Raw genomic sequence first — 15,392 nt, forward strand, 5'->3', positions numbered from 1 at the left:
GGCACTGACTGAAAGAACAGATGACTGAAGCGATATTTAAACCTGAGTTCAGCCTCCTAGAAATACTCCCTGCGCATATTTTGTATTTGCAGCAATGGATGCATGTTACTAGGATGTGCCAAACCCACCTATTTGCATTTTTAGTAGACTGCCACTGAAATTCAGAGAATTATAGAACAGTTTGGGTTGGAAGGGACCTTAAAGACCATCTTGTTCCAACCCCCTGCCATGGGCAGGGACACCTTCCACTAGACCAGGCTGCTCAAAACCCTGTCCAAGGCCTTGAACACTTGCAGGGATGGGGCATCCACAGCTTCCCTGGGCAAGCTGTGCCAGGGTCTCACCACCCTCACAGTAAAAAGCTTTTTCCAATATCTGATCTAAACTTACCCTTCTGTAATTTTGAACCCATTACCCCTTGCCCTATTGCTACACACCCTTATACAAATTCCCTCTCCATCTCTCTTGTAGGCCCTTTAGGTACCTGTTTTGTATTTTTTTGAATGTGTAAGTCCCTTTGGCACTCATCATGCTAAATTTCCATATGGGTCAGTTAATATCCACACTCCCAGGATGTGATGTGGCACGTGGTGTACTATGAGATGTGGTGGGTGCAACCTGATCTTCCCCAGCGGCTCCTGACACTCTCTGTCCCTCATCCCAGTAATGCTGCCTGTGCTATGCAAAACCATCTTGGACCTGTCAGGAGGAAAAAGTTATTTATCTCAAGTGAGAGAGTTGTCATCAGCTTTGGGCTCACATACAGTTTAGCATTTAACATATATTGAAACACTTGAAATATTCAGTTTGCAAGTTAATTTAGGGTTGATTCCAAGATACATATGAAATGAAAATCAAACATGATAGCTTGACCAGATGTTTTGAATAAATGAATCCTTTCTAAATTGTTAAAACATTCGTGCTTATATCAGTATTTTGGGGTGTAAGAAGCTGCTTACATTACTAGGAGTTATCCTATTTCATCATGATTTCTTTTCTGATGCCCATTTTGATTTCAGTTCCCTCTGAAACGTCGCGATAGAAGTTACCACCATGAGCGATTGCTGTGTAACACATGGAGGAGTTAATTGTACTTTGCCACTGACAACACCCCTGTCTCTCTTTTTCTCTTTTCAGAATCCAGTTTTTTGTTGGGAAACGCCCAGATTGTGGACTGGCCCGTAGTTTATAGTAATGACGGTTTTTGTAAACTCTCTGGATACCATCGAGCTGACGTCATGCAGAAGAGTAGCACTTGCAGGTATGCCCACTGTCTGTCTGCTGGTGCTTGATGCACTTGTAATTTTATAATCTGCTGGGAAGAACAGGGAGGTTTTGGAGAAAGGATTGATCTAAGACAGGCATTGTCCTGCAGAAACTGGAGTATTAGAACAGGCTTTAAAAAATGAAAGCAGCAACTTATCCAGAACATGGCAAAGCACTTTGAAATTTATCCTGGCTAGTATTGGTAATAATATGCTCTAGCTAATGATGCAATAAAGAACGGGTTTTTAAGTTAACTAATATACTTCAAAGATTTTTTTTGCTAGGTTGTTCTGAATTCTGCTCTTACCATGCCAGGAGGCAGTGAACTGTTCTGTAGCCCTTGTTGGCCCTTGTTATTAAGCACACACAGAGCACAGTAATGCACAAAGTGCATCTTTACTCCCAAGAGGGTGATTAAGCTGCCGATATATTTACTCTAAGCATTGCAGCTTTATGGGTTTTTCCTTTTGTTGGTGGTCTTTCAGGAGCGAGCAGCTGTGATTTGTGGTCAGACATGCATCTGCACCTTGTCTGCTGCATCCTTTAAAAGGAGATGCTTTGGGGAAGGACTGAATCCCTGATGCGTGTGCGTGTGCATGTGTGCGTGAGCAAGGCAAATAAGGAATGGCTGAGATACGAGTTTGTGTAGGTTTTCCCTTTCTGCCTTCAGGGACTGACCAACTCCAGGCACTGGGAGGAGGGCACTGTGTGTCTGGAAGTGTTCAAGACCAGGCTGGATGGGATCTTGAGCAACCTGGTCTAGTGGAAGGTGTTCCTGCCCATGGCAGGGGGTTGGAACTGGGTGATCTTTTAAAGTTCCCTCCAACCCAAACCATTCTGTCATTCTGTGATTCTATGATCTACAGTCATAATTTTTGGGAGATGAGTGCTGCCATACACTGATGATTGGCTGATGCTGGTGGGAGCAGGGTGGGCAGTGAGCCTGTCCCCGGATGGCAGTCATTGCTTACTCCAGAAAGCACCATGTGCTGATGTGTAGTCACTGCTCTCATGTGCAGGGAAGAGAAGGAAGCCTTGGGGATCTAGGATTGCTCTGTGCAGCCAAGTGTCCTCTGATGGGAAATAGACAGGAGATGAGCATGTGCTGCTGAAATGAAATATTCATTCACACAGTAGCAACAGAGTCGATATACTCAGTGGGGCTGAAGGAGTAGCCTTATTACAGCCATTGGATATTCATACATGCTTTCCCCTTTGCTCTCTGCCATCCTGTATATTGAAATAAATTCACTGTGAGGTAGCACTTTCACAGCGTGTGCACATTAAAATAATTACGAATATAAAATGTCATTTTAGGAAAATGTTGAGTAAGTGAAGGTTTAGCAGTAGCTGTCTGATAATGATTCCCCTGTGCCCATGGGTGCTTATTGTGAATGTGATAGTCTCCTGTTACCATTTGTAAGGATCCTGTTTTGACCACATTGAAATAGGTCATACAGGTGAATTGTGCAGATGCAAATCAAGGAGGAATTATCATTTTGTAGCAAAGATTTTTTTCCTTAATTTTCATTCTATACATCTACAGCCTTCCAGAGCAGTGTCTTTGGAGCTGCTCTCTAATGAGAGATACCAAAAGGAAAATGGTCTTGAAAGCCGATGGTACCTGCTTATGCTTACTCAGTAGAATGTCATTGGAGGGTTTTTGATATCTGGGGCTATTATTTAGAGTATTTTCTGAGTCAGCCTCACAGTCCATTTTTGCTATGTTATGCCCAGATTATACATTTTACATAAAAATATTTGTAATGTAATACAATGTGTAATACAATGTGTAATATCCCTATGATCTGGGATGAAAGTGCTGTGGTACCGTAACTTTATTGCAGGTTTTGGAAGGGTCTGCTTTTACAGCTTTTCAGTGTCAAAAATTCAACTAAATTAAAAACAGATAAAAATTATGTATGTCTACCCCCTGATTCCAGTTACTGTTATTAGTGATCATGAGTGTGATAAAGGACAGTTTATAGTTTTTGCAATGTTTGGTAATTTTGCCCCTGACTATAAGTGCCTTCAAATCATCTTTCAGCCATGCTTTTCTCCTGGTATTCCAGCAAGTATTTGCTTTATCCTTCTTCCTACCCCATACCCTACACTGGGACTGTTCATATGTCATGTAGATGTGGTATTTATGGACATGGTTTCATGGTGGACTTGGCAACGTTGGGTTAACAGCTGGATTCGATGATCTTAGAGGTCTTAAAGGTCTTTCCCAATCTAAATAATTCTGTGATACTGTGATCACTGTATCTAGTCTTCAGGTGGTCTTGGCTACTACAGATCACAGGGAGGGGAGGATAAACGTAAGTCACTGGAGGTGTGAGTGATTCTTGTTCCAGTTCAGCCATATTATTTATATATACACCTTTTAAGGCACAGTATACATAGAAGTCGGGCTATGTAATATTGGGTGATGGGAGTTGATATGTGTTCTTTCTGAGTGCACGTGGCACCCAAAATTGCATGTGTAGCTTGGGCTGATATATAGAAAAATTGGTGTGAATGAGTGCTAAAATGAATAGAATTTTTAGGTGGACCAACTCATGTGCTTGTGAAGCATTGCTGTGCCAAATGAAAATGAGCTGACAGTCCAGGAGGAACAGGGCATCTGTGACACTTAACCTCTATTTAACCAAAAAAACTTGCATGGATGTGCATCAGGAAGTCAGCCAGCATTCAGGAAAACTACTGGTTTCATGCCCAGTGTTTTCTAAATATTATTTGCTTATCAGTTAAGCTCTGTGTTCTCATCCAGCCTTTGGAAGAGAAGGCACCCTTTGAGTGGCTGGTTAGTGGACCTACCCTGGCATTTTACACTTGACATTCACTCCAGACTTTGCTTTGCTTACCCTTCCTTGCACCCAAGATTTTTATAGGCACTGTTTTCACTGAAACACTTGGTCAGCATCTCTGCTCTCCCTTGTTTTGATTTACTGCCGTCACAAGCGGGATTAAAAAGAGTCTGCAAGGGAAATCCTGGCTCCAGTGGAGCTAGTGGCAAAATTCCCACTGTGTTCAAATAAATGGGATTTTGCATGGTGGGTACAGTGTGCTGGACTTGAAAAAAGCTAGATTTGATACTGGGATGGCACCACTGTGACCTGATTTTTGTGTGTGTGAGAAGGCCTCCTTACTGCCAAAGCTGTTGCAAAGAAACCCCACTGAGTGTGCCAGTGGGACCCGGGGAGCTGCACTGTTTCTTCTCAGAAATGATGTGTGCTCTTCACCTTGCAGTGAGGTGCATTTGCTGTTCCTCCTGGGTAGATGTTTGTCTGTTGTAATCGATGCCTTGAATGCTGTAAATAGGGTAGGATTGGAAGCCTTCTGTGCTTCACCTGTCCTGGATAATTCCTCTCAAACAGCTGTTGCTGCCCTGGCACGCACTGCAAACCTGGACCTGCCCGTGCTCTGGATCCTGACAAAGGACAGAGGAGCACTAAATCAAGCTTCGGATGAGGCTTTTGTGTTCAAGGGATGCTTTCAGAGGGAGGTGGGAGCCTAAGCATCTTAAATGACAGCTGTTCTGTTTTAAAGATGGGGAAAATATCTAAGATTGTGTCTTTCTCTGAGTATTTCAGTAAGTCTTGCTTCTCTTTGATAAGCCTGTTTTCTACGTAGTGAGATTCCCAGTAGCAGAGTGGGTTTGATATTTATGTCTTGTACAGTTTGCACTCAAGGCACTCGACAAGCACTAAATAACAGAAAAAAACATGAGGCAGAAAAAGACAGAGTGATTGACTGGAGAAGTAGGAGTCCCTCCATGTGTACAAAATAGGACAGACTAAATTAAATTAAACCTGTGATAAGCAGAGATCTTATATAACTCGTACAGTGAAAGGCTCTGAGATTCCTTTGGTGCTGTTAAAAATTGCCTTCTGAAAAATGTTTTTATTGTTCCACAAGCCTTTAAAATGTCTCTTTATATGTGAGTATAATATATGATTTGGGTATTACAGGTTTACTGCAACCATAAGCTGCCTTTAATTTAAAACATAAAGTTGATTGATCATGTTCAGCAGCAGTAACTGGTATCGTCCACCTCTCAACGTCAAGTAGGATTTGTCATTTTAACACTAATTAATGATGACTTTCTGTATTATAAGTCATGTAAAATCAAGCACTGCAACAAATTCTTGCTATTTTTTCCTCCAGGACTGTGAGAAACATTGTTTTTAAGTCTCAAGAACACAAAAAAGAGACGCATCAGTGCATTAAAAAAGGCACAGATTAAAAAAGAAATATCAAACTCTTTTTGTTGTCATCTCATGTATAGATAATATAAAAGATTATCAACTGAAATTGGGAAAGAAAGGCAGGTCATTTGAAAATGAGCAGTAAGCTGTGTTTTGCATCTCCTTGAGACAGCTGTGTATGTCAATGATAATCAGTACATTAATGAAGTCTTGTGACTGGGGAAAACCATTTCCTGATGTCAGGCATTGCAGTGGCATCTCCAATGCAGTGCTGTCCCAAAGATAACAGTTATGCCACACCATTCATAGAATCACAGAGCCATTTAGGTTGGAAAAGACCTCTAAGATCATTGACTCAGCTGTTAGACCAATATTATTATCTTCACCACTAAACCATGCTCCCAAGTGCCATATCTTCGTGTTTTTTGAAAACTTCCAGGAGTGTTATTCCGCCGCATCCCTGGGCAGCCTATTCCAATGCCTGACCACCCTTTCAGTGAGGAAATCTTTCCTAATAACCAATCTAATCAATAGCAGTCCCTGTGTTACCAGTGCAAAGGCACCTGTAGTAATATCCAGATGTTGTATTCATTCCCATGCCCTGTGTCTGCCTCCATCACCCATGTCAGGCAGCACCTTGTCCTGGGAACAGCCTCTCTGCCTCCCTCGTTTGGCTGTGCCAACCAAAAGATTCATGGTCTGGCCTTCATTGAGTACTTTAATGCTTGCTGAGCCAGTAAGCACTATGCTGTTTTATTGTTTCTTTCAGAGCAGTGGACATAAAATAAATGTTTATTGAACCTTTGGAGGTCTGTTGATCAATAGGAGAAGCTGCATTGAAACCACAGAGGCACTGATAGCTTTTCTCTTTCATATTCTCAGGGTTGTCTCTTGTAGGTTTGAGCTGAAGCCCAAACTATTTGTGAACAAAGAGAATGGGGAAAAAAAAAAAGTCTGATCAATTAAAAGTATATTCATCCAAGTGCCTGAAAGCTTTTATCCCATGTTCCATTTTACTTCAGTTCTGTAATTGGGCATTTGCACAGAGCTGCCTTCGCTTATTTTTAATCCAGGAAAGAATGACAATAAAAGCCTGGCTGTTTCCTTACAAAGGCTTTCAAAAGTTAGGTCAGGGGTTGGGTTTGCTTACACCAGCTGGAAGTCTGACCTGGAAAAGAATGCGAAGATGAGATGGTCAAGTGGCAAGAAATAGCAGAGTTAAAACTACATTTTTGTATTATCAGCCTGGAGAGGGATGCATCTCCAAAAGCTTTTTAATATTTTCCACTAAACTATTGAAGAAATGCGGTATGCAATAAGGAAAATGAGGATAAATTTGGTTGTTTGGTAGTAGTGCAGGCACAGCTACACATATATAGTTGTGTGAGACAACTCATACACTTGCTACCCGTACTGAATTTTCAGAATGTTACAGTCATTACTCCTCACTGTTTAAATCCTACCTCTATTTGTAATTGGTATTTAGTAAAAGAATTCTGATTATCTTATTATCCCAAATGCATCTTGAGAAGATTAGATTTGTTGCCATCAGTTCAGCCAACAGCCTTCACCTCTAATAGCTTGCATTCCTCCTCCAGAAGGTTTTTCAAGAGGATTGAACAAAATTTGGGAGGTTTTAGAGGTTTTGTTCCATTTTCTCTGTTTTGACAGCAATCCTGCCGTGGCCTGCAGCTGTGGAGATAATGGTTTCATAAGCTGTCAGCTATTTTTCTATGAGGATATATAACCATATATCCTTAAAGATAGACTCAGAGAAAGCACTTAATGAAGCATTACAGTGGATTTATTTGCAGTCATTTACAGTAAGAAGGTGGTCATGGTTATTCACTATTGTAGATGTCCTTGTGACACTCTAAATATTTAAATGAAGTGTAAATTATAATTAAACCTTGGTAAATGACAGTTCGCAGCATCTCGAATGTTTAGGCTGTTTAAGGTGACTGTAACAAAGTTGTTGCTTGTCTAGAAAAAAAGAGAAACCTTATTTCTTTTTCAGTTTTATGTATGGTGAACTGACAGACAAGAAGACCATTGAAAAAGTCAGACAGACTTTCGACAACTATGAGTCAAACTGCTTTGAAATTCTCCTCTACAAGAAAAACAGTATGTATATATTTGTGTATGGTGCTGGGAGTGACAATGCATATTTGAAGTATATAATAGACTAAAATAAATTTTCATTTTGACATATGGGCAATTTGGGGCAAGATTTAGAGAAGAAACAGGTATTTTAGTTGCCACAACTCAAGAAGAGAGCTCTCTTTTCAGGACAAGCATTCAGATTGCCAGGAATAGTAGTTGTTCCATGCTGTCTCAATTCTGACTCCTTCTTTCAGAAATATATTTAGTTTTGAAGATTGTTTCCCTGAAGGGAAACTGACTGGCTTGAGTGAAAAGAAATCCTGAATGAGATTCCCCCACATCCCTCAGAAAACTCCCCCATGTCTCCACAAGTGAGAACCCAGACCCTGTTTGCTGCAAGTGGATGCTCCCAGCAGTGTCAGGATGCCTCTGTGGTGTGTAAACCAACACATATGAGCTCTGGTGAGAGTACTAAATTTGGCACGTAGCCCAGGGATTAGTTAGAAAACCAGGGAATTTGTAACTTAATTAGATGCAGGAGCTAGGTCCCTCCCTCTTGGTGGCATTGGGTTTGCAGGAAGTTGCCAGAACCAGAGAAGACTTCCTTCATTTTGTCTTATCCATGAGCCACTCCAGTCACATTTTCTGTTCTGCCACACGTGTGGGCTGTACTGCTTCTGGCTTATCAACTTCATAGCACATACTGAGCAAAACCCACGCTGTTGTGTGGTCTCACACTGGACTTGTGCAGTGTGGACATCTTTCCTGAGCTGATGGTTGCAATTCCTGCTGTTGTCAGTGTAAATGAACAGCCTCCTCCACTAGCACAGACCACCTTCCCCAGATAGAAAGCCAGAACTCTCAGATGAAACATGCTCCATAAAAGCAAGTTCCTCGACCCTGAGCAGAAAGAGTCTAGCTGATTGGGTTGGTGGCTGTGTCAAGAACAAGCCAAGAACAATCCTGATGGAGATGTTTTCTTCAGTTTGGCTTTCATTGCCCTTTACAGGGTGCAGTTACTGTGGGGTTGGGGAGCTTCCTCCCCGGTTCACCTGCCTGGAGCCCAGTATCTGAGGCTGTGCTTCCCCCTGGGTGGGCCTTGGTGCTGGCAGGGAGCATCTCGCCAAGCTCATGCTGGAGCTTTTTCTTGCATGCTGTGTCTGAGGGTAGGGAATGAGGGTAGGGAATGGTGTGCCTCAGGAAAGAGCTAACTGTGCCTGACTGCCCCATTTCACTGCAAACTCGCATAAACCTTTCATGACATTGAACAGAGCATCCTGGATACCTCCTCTTATGCTTTGCCTCTGTTTTCCCTTTTTAGACTAAGTCTTCCTCTATGTGTACTTAAGCAGCAGGAAATGTCGTTGGAGTTCTCCAATTCTGCCTGCTGCAAGGCATTTTAGCCAACACCTTAATTAAAAAGAGAAGCAAGAGCAGCTCTGAAGTCCAGCTGTTCCTGCAGGTGTCCAGGAGAGCCCTCCAAATGACCTCTTTTTGTTTCCTAGGCATATGGATGTATCTGTTCTACAGATTTTCTGCCTCTCTGCCTGTTTCCTGTGCAGCTCACCTGGATGTCCCCTCACAAGAGGGGAATTTCCTGGGACAGACTCGTGTTGGGTGTCTTTGCTCGTGGTGCTGCCCAGCACTGCCATGCCTCGTGTTTGTGTGATTTCCAAAGGGGATCCCAGAGATCCTGTCCTCTCCCCAACCTGGCTTCTCTTATTAAAGAGGGTCCTGCTCTACAATGGGCCATTCCTAAAGTAAATTCCTTTCTATTTTATTTAAGTATGAAACGAGAAAAACCTTCTCTTGGTTACTGTCCTGTAACAAGCCAGATGCTTTTTCCTTTGGGTTGTGAATTGTCTGCTGGAGCTCGATGATGCTTCAGAGATTTATTGACCTGCAGTTGCCATAATAAAATCTTCACCTTTGCCCAGATCTCCAAGCCTACACTTTCCATAAGTTATGCAGGATTACAGAAGGACTTTGTGGAAAAGTACTCAATATTTCTTTTCAGAGTTGAGTCAGTTCCCATCCATAACATCTGTTGTCAGCTTTCTTCTCCATCACCCGGAGCCCAGAACTTCAACCTCTCACTAATGCTAATAGAGTCACCTTTTGGCTCTGATTCAGCAGCTGGTATGCTCAGGGTTTGCTTCCATTTATCATAATCGGAACCTGGCAGAAGAAGGTCCTTCAAGAAACCGCCTGCTTATCCTCCAGGATGAATATTGGCGCAGATAACAAAATAAAGAATAGTTATCCGTTGGTATGAATGTACTTCTGCAGAGTGTAGACAGGTACTCTGGGCTTGTGTTTATCACCTACATGGAGCTTGCAGTGCTTTCAGAGCACCCTCCCACACACACTTTCAAACCGTAGGTCCAGCGGTGCTGCGTACTTTTGATAATGTGGCACAACCTTTTTTTTCCTTACCCATTCCTTTATGCTTTTGGCAGAGGGAGGTTTTGAGGTTTTCAGGTTGCTGTCCCATCCTGCTCTCCTTTGTCGCAGAGATGATCTTAAAGAGCTGATGTTCTCCAGCAGCATCGTACGACTGCTGACTTCACACACTCCCTTGGTGTTTTAACCCAGCCTGCAGGTTTCAGGTTCAGACCTGAAAGCTTGTTACAACTTTCTTCTGCTTTGCTGCATTCCCTCATATATAGGGAATATACCCTATATACCTTTACCCACACAACTATTCAGCAACCATGTTAAGTACGCATATATATGTATATGCTCTCTCTCTAAGGTGTATGTATATATATGGTAATACTCAGGAAAACTCTTTGCCTGCTTCTTCTCATTTTGCTGCTTCTGCAGCAGTAGCCGCCTTGCCTCTGTCTTTGATTTTTGTCAGCACTCTTGACAGGGTATTTTGCCTCCTTGCTTTCAGAGCTTTTCAAAAGATGCCTATGGGTTCCCAGGTATGAGTGCAAGTAAAGTATTTCTCCAGAGAGCTGCAGCACTCTGTTTTAGTAGTTTTTAAAAAGTCTTTTATCTCAGGTTAGCAACTGGGAATTAAGGTAATCAAGTAATCAGCATAATGGCTTTGGAATTGTAACAAAAAGCAGTCCCACATCTCTCCCACTTCTCCAGTTTACTGGTAGTAAGTTACTGGTTTAATCCCAGTTGAATTTTAATGAACCCTTGTGGATTTTAACCTTCCCCACAGTAGTCCTAGCCCAAATGGTTTTCATTGCCCTCTGGGATCTATCCTGCAGTTCCTGGCACAGCTCCCGGACATGGTGCATTAGAGGGGATTTGGGGGGGCCAGTGGTGCCCGTGTGGGATAACAGTGGGCAAGCAGCTTGTCTCAATGTGTCAGCACTTAGGCAGCTCAGGAGAAAAGCCATTCTGTCAACTGGCTGAAAGCACATCAAATCCCAAAGGTAATTAGCTGCCTGTGAAGGCATTTACAGTGCAGCGTGTGTAGGTGTGCGTTTGGGAGGGAGGGGACACGGAACTTTGCTGGATGGAGAGCATCTGACATTTACATCCCTGCAGGTGAACAGGGGGTTTCTGAGAAAATTGCTTGAAGTGTTCTAGGATTTTACCCCTTATGGAGCAGACCTGCGTGTACACAGGGGGCTGCCATGTGCGTTTCAGCCTGGAAGACCAGTTTCAGCTCCTGAGCACCTGCAGGAGCCTTGTACAGACAGTGAGGATTTACCAAAAGCCATGCTAACCACTCCAACCCCGAGGGCTTTTTTTTTGGTTCTTTATTTGATGAGTGGTAGGATTTGAAAAATATTTGGTTTTATTTCAAAAATTAAGTAGAGATAACTGTGTTAACTCTGTGGAAGAGTGCTGCACTGGGCAGGGCAATGAGGAGCTGGAGGTATGACCTGAAATGCAAAAAAGAAATCAAGTCTTCTGATTTGTCTTGGTATGACATTTAGAGTCCAACTCAACTCCTCTTAAATATTGTAGTAACATAAAATTTGGAGCATTTCACCGTATAGTCCATCAGTTTTGGATTTGATAGCTCCATAATATATGAAGAAGGAATCAAAGATACCATTCACCTGTTTTTTCTTGCCTTTTTACCTTGCAGACACTAAGCTGGTGAGACATGCTGGGAAAATGCAAGAGCAAGAGGGGAAGAATAATATGTTTTATTTTAGAATGGAGATTTATAAGACCTGTTATCTCTGCTTATCTTCTGGTTAGATTAATGCAGCTGTGAAAATGGGAATATGTTGTTTTCCTTTGAGGAAGTAAAATAGAAAAATCTGGAAGATGCAGAAATATTGACATATGGTCCTTAACTACATGTGTATTACAATAGCATGTAAATGATGAAGTATTCTGTGTGTGGGCTGGGGAAAGTTTGTGCTACACCACATTCCAATGTCACTTTTTTCTTTGCTTCAGGAACCCCAGTTTGGTTCTACATGCAAATTGCACCTATAAGAAATGAGCATGAAAAAGTGGTTTTGTTCTTGTGTACTTTTAAGGATATCACTTTATTCAAACAACCAATTGAAGATGATTCAACAAAAGGTAAATATGAAATACATTATAATTTTTTAAATTATAAAAGTGCATGCTTGAGCTTGGACCTGTCACAGGGATATGCCATGTCTGTGATCTGTATCTTGAATTGAGGAAATATTTTGTGACCTGTCAAAGTTTCAATGTCACTCTCCTAAATTATTGTTTAAAATAAAAAAGATAAATCACCGTAAGTGGAAGTTCCCTGCCAATGTTTTTCCAGAGTCACAAGCCTCCTTTTCTCTTTGTAATTTCATTATTTCATCACTACAGCTGGCACTTGCTAAAAATTGCATGGTTTTGAGTCATTTAAATGCTGTGTTGTTTTGGGAGACCTTTCTGTTACAGGACTGATATCTTCTTTTCAGGAAAAAAATAATTTCAGCTCCTCGTGATGAGACATTTCTTCCCTTTCTCGCTCTTAGAGGTGAAATGCAAAGGAAACAGCCTGTTTGAGTCCTCTATTACTGTTCAGGAATAACAGCTGCATGGCAGTGGGCACTGTGCTTGTTACTTATCAGCTGCTGGGGATGATGTTTGTTGAAATGCTCTCATCACCCAACAGCCCATGGCCAGACCTGAAGCCTCACAGAAGGAGGGAACTAGTGGGAAAGGTGTGGAGGATCTGGCAGCATCCCCTGCTTTAGTTACAAGACACGTGTCCTGTGTCAGGTTTACATGTGTATTGCTTTGGGTAAAATAATGCATGCCTGCATAAAGAAGGACATTATCCACATCCTATCTTCTCTTGGAAGTTGCCTCCTGATGATTAATTCCTGACTGTGTTTTTCTCTTCACGCTTGAAGAAGGCTTGATATCTCACTCTGAGCTTTGTGTGCTCTAAGACGTCTTCTTTAGAATAAACTTGGTGTCATTTGAATGCAAACAGCATTTAAACTAATTTCTTATTATCTAGATAGCAGTTATTATATGTGTTTGGATAACTGAAAAGTCAATTTATAAAGGAAGATCTAAAACGAAAGGCCCTTCTTTGAGCTAACACCAAATATGACATTTTATTTTGTCTAGAGAGAGTATTATTCATTAAATTATAAGATCCTGATGTAGGAATACATTCTCAATTATTGTAAGCTTTACTGTCCCTACAATTTAGTTAGCAGCCTGCAAATGTTCTTTATTTTACTTTCAGCTCCATAATGTGGAATTTTTCTGCCTGGAAATAGTTTGAATTTTTTAAGATAAATGCCAGTTAATTGAAAGGACTTTAATAGTAGAGGTCTGAAGGCATGGGACTGGCTCCTTGCTGCAGTGTATATAATGCACAGTGTGAGCTCATCAAGGAAAAAGCTAGTCTTTACAACAATCCTCTTGTAGATTTTCCTATTTGATGCTTTCTGGGGAAATCAAGATGTTTCTCACATGGAGCCATTCCCCAAACCCCCGCATTCCCCGTCTCTGCCCCACTTCCCCCAGTACATAGTTGCACTGAGGAGTGTTTGGCTACAGCAGAACAGAGAAAACATGTTGAAGGTGGCTCTCAAATGCAGAAATGATGAATGTTGCCTCCTTTGGATTCTCAGCCCTGGGAGATTCATACTCTGCTGCCTTCCCTGGGGAGGCAGGGATGTGCTCCAGGGGCTGAGCTCTTCCCCTCCCCATCTTGTGACTGAGGAAGAGCAGAATCCCCGTGGCATCCAGTGTAGGAACTATGTATGTTCCTGTGGGAAAGAGCAAAAGCAGTGAAATGCATAACTTGTGTACTGCTGTTCTGCAGTGAAGGGCACCATTAGTTAAAATGCCAGGTATTAATGATGAACATCACAGAATATTGTCGTCAGGCAGCCAGAGAAGTTTGGCTGTATGTTTAAAGAGCCCTTACTTTTGTTAAAGTCATAGTCTAAAAAAAACAAAAAGCCAAACAGAACATCCCAGAGGCAGTACAGCCACATCTCCCAAGTGCCTTCAAGGCATATGGTTGGACCCTTAAGAATCTGCTCAGGGTGCATTGATTAGCATTGATTAGCATTGATCAGTACTTCCAACAAACCTCATGATTACAAACCACTGACCCGATTTTTCTTCTGCTTTTGCATAAATTAAAGCTTGTCTTTTCTTGATATAAGAAAATCATATTCAAATATTTGCACCATTTTACTACAAGGGTGGGAAAACAGCACTATTGCATTACCCTTTGTGTCTCAACTGCGTGGATCTGCGGGATCCCACGGCACTGGGATCACAGTGTTTTTGTGTCAGACGGTGCTATGAGAGATACATAATTCATTGTCCCTGCAGATAACATTACAGTGTGCTTATAAGCTGCTGGGCCACTTTCTTTTTGAATTATGAGATTGGTAAACATATACGTTACAATTTAGTGGAGAATTTCTAAAGTTTTGTAAAAAAGCATTTCAGTAAAATACTGCTGCTGAGTGCTGGGATTTGTCATTGAAAGGGCTATTTTTTTTTCCTTTTTAAAAGAAGGATATTTCTTCAGAAATTCTTCCAGGACCATGCAATACATAATACATAAGTAACTATGGTGCAGATGAGTTATTGTGTATTACTTATGGGAGCAGTAAATTTGAGATAAAAAATTCAACAGAAATAAAATATTGATGCCATTATGCAATAATCTCTCTGTACCGATACATTCTGCACTGTTCAAAGGTGTGTTGCTTTGTTGTGAAGTTTCAGTATATCACACTCCTATGAGGTATTTAAATCATACCAATGGATGTATCTACACTGCAGAGTGTCTGTGTGTCCTGACTCCTGGAAATATATAGTTGGGTCTGCCAAATCCACTTGCAGGGGCTGCAGTGTGGTTGGCATCTCATGTAGACCTTGCAAGGGAACAGCAGTTTCGGGGGACAGGGAGAGATGCTGAGGATGCAGATTTCTCAGAAGTGTTGAGAAGCTTGTCAGATTTGTGAAAACAGGACAGACAAATGAATTAGTTGTCTTACTACAAAGCAAATTGCAAGGGTGAAGTGGGATTTCTTTTTTCTTTTTTTTTTTTTTGTGATGTGGGCTTAGAAACATATTTGTTTCAAGGGTCTACAAAAAATGCAGTTGACATCACGGGGACAAGCCCCGTGCGAGCAAAGGGAGTTAGAGAGGTCTGGGGCACTGAGACAGATGGTGTGTGTCTCTGCTTACCTGTGTGCTCACCATTTGCTGTGTTAATGCTGAAAGCAGGAGGAGGAGGAGGAGGAGGGGGCTTTGCTTGCCGGAGGGAGTAAAGGTAATGAAAAATTTTCCCAGGTCACCCGGGAGACTGTGAATTTGCTGCAGACCAGAAAGCTGTTGAAACTCAGTGGACTGTAAGCAAGGCTGGAGAAAAGGGAT

General features: G+C 41.8%; 1 protein-coding gene across 1 annotated transcript in view; it reads left to right on the forward strand.

The window, feature by feature from the left end:
* Positions 1 to 15,392, forward strand: part of KCNH5 (potassium voltage-gated channel subfamily H member 5) — a 153,108-nt gene that overhangs the window by 11,994 nt on the left and 125,722 nt on the right. Inside the window, exons 2-4 of the mRNA XM_027674189.1 lie at positions 1,138 to 1,261; positions 7,495 to 7,601; positions 11,961 to 12,089. Of these exons, the coding sequence (XP_027529990.1) occupies positions 1,138 to 1,261; positions 7,495 to 7,601; positions 11,961 to 12,089 (360 nt within the window). The remainder of the gene's footprint in view (positions 1 to 1,137; positions 1,262 to 7,494; positions 7,602 to 11,960; positions 12,090 to 15,392) is intronic.

Source organism: Neopelma chrysocephalum, unplaced genomic scaffold (genome assembly GCF_003984885.1).
Source record: "Neopelma chrysocephalum unplaced genomic scaffold, ASM398488v2 Primary Assembly neopelma1_24, whole genome shotgun sequence".
Lineage (NCBI taxonomy): Eukaryota > Metazoa > Chordata > Aves > Passeriformes > Pipridae > Neopelma > Neopelma chrysocephalum.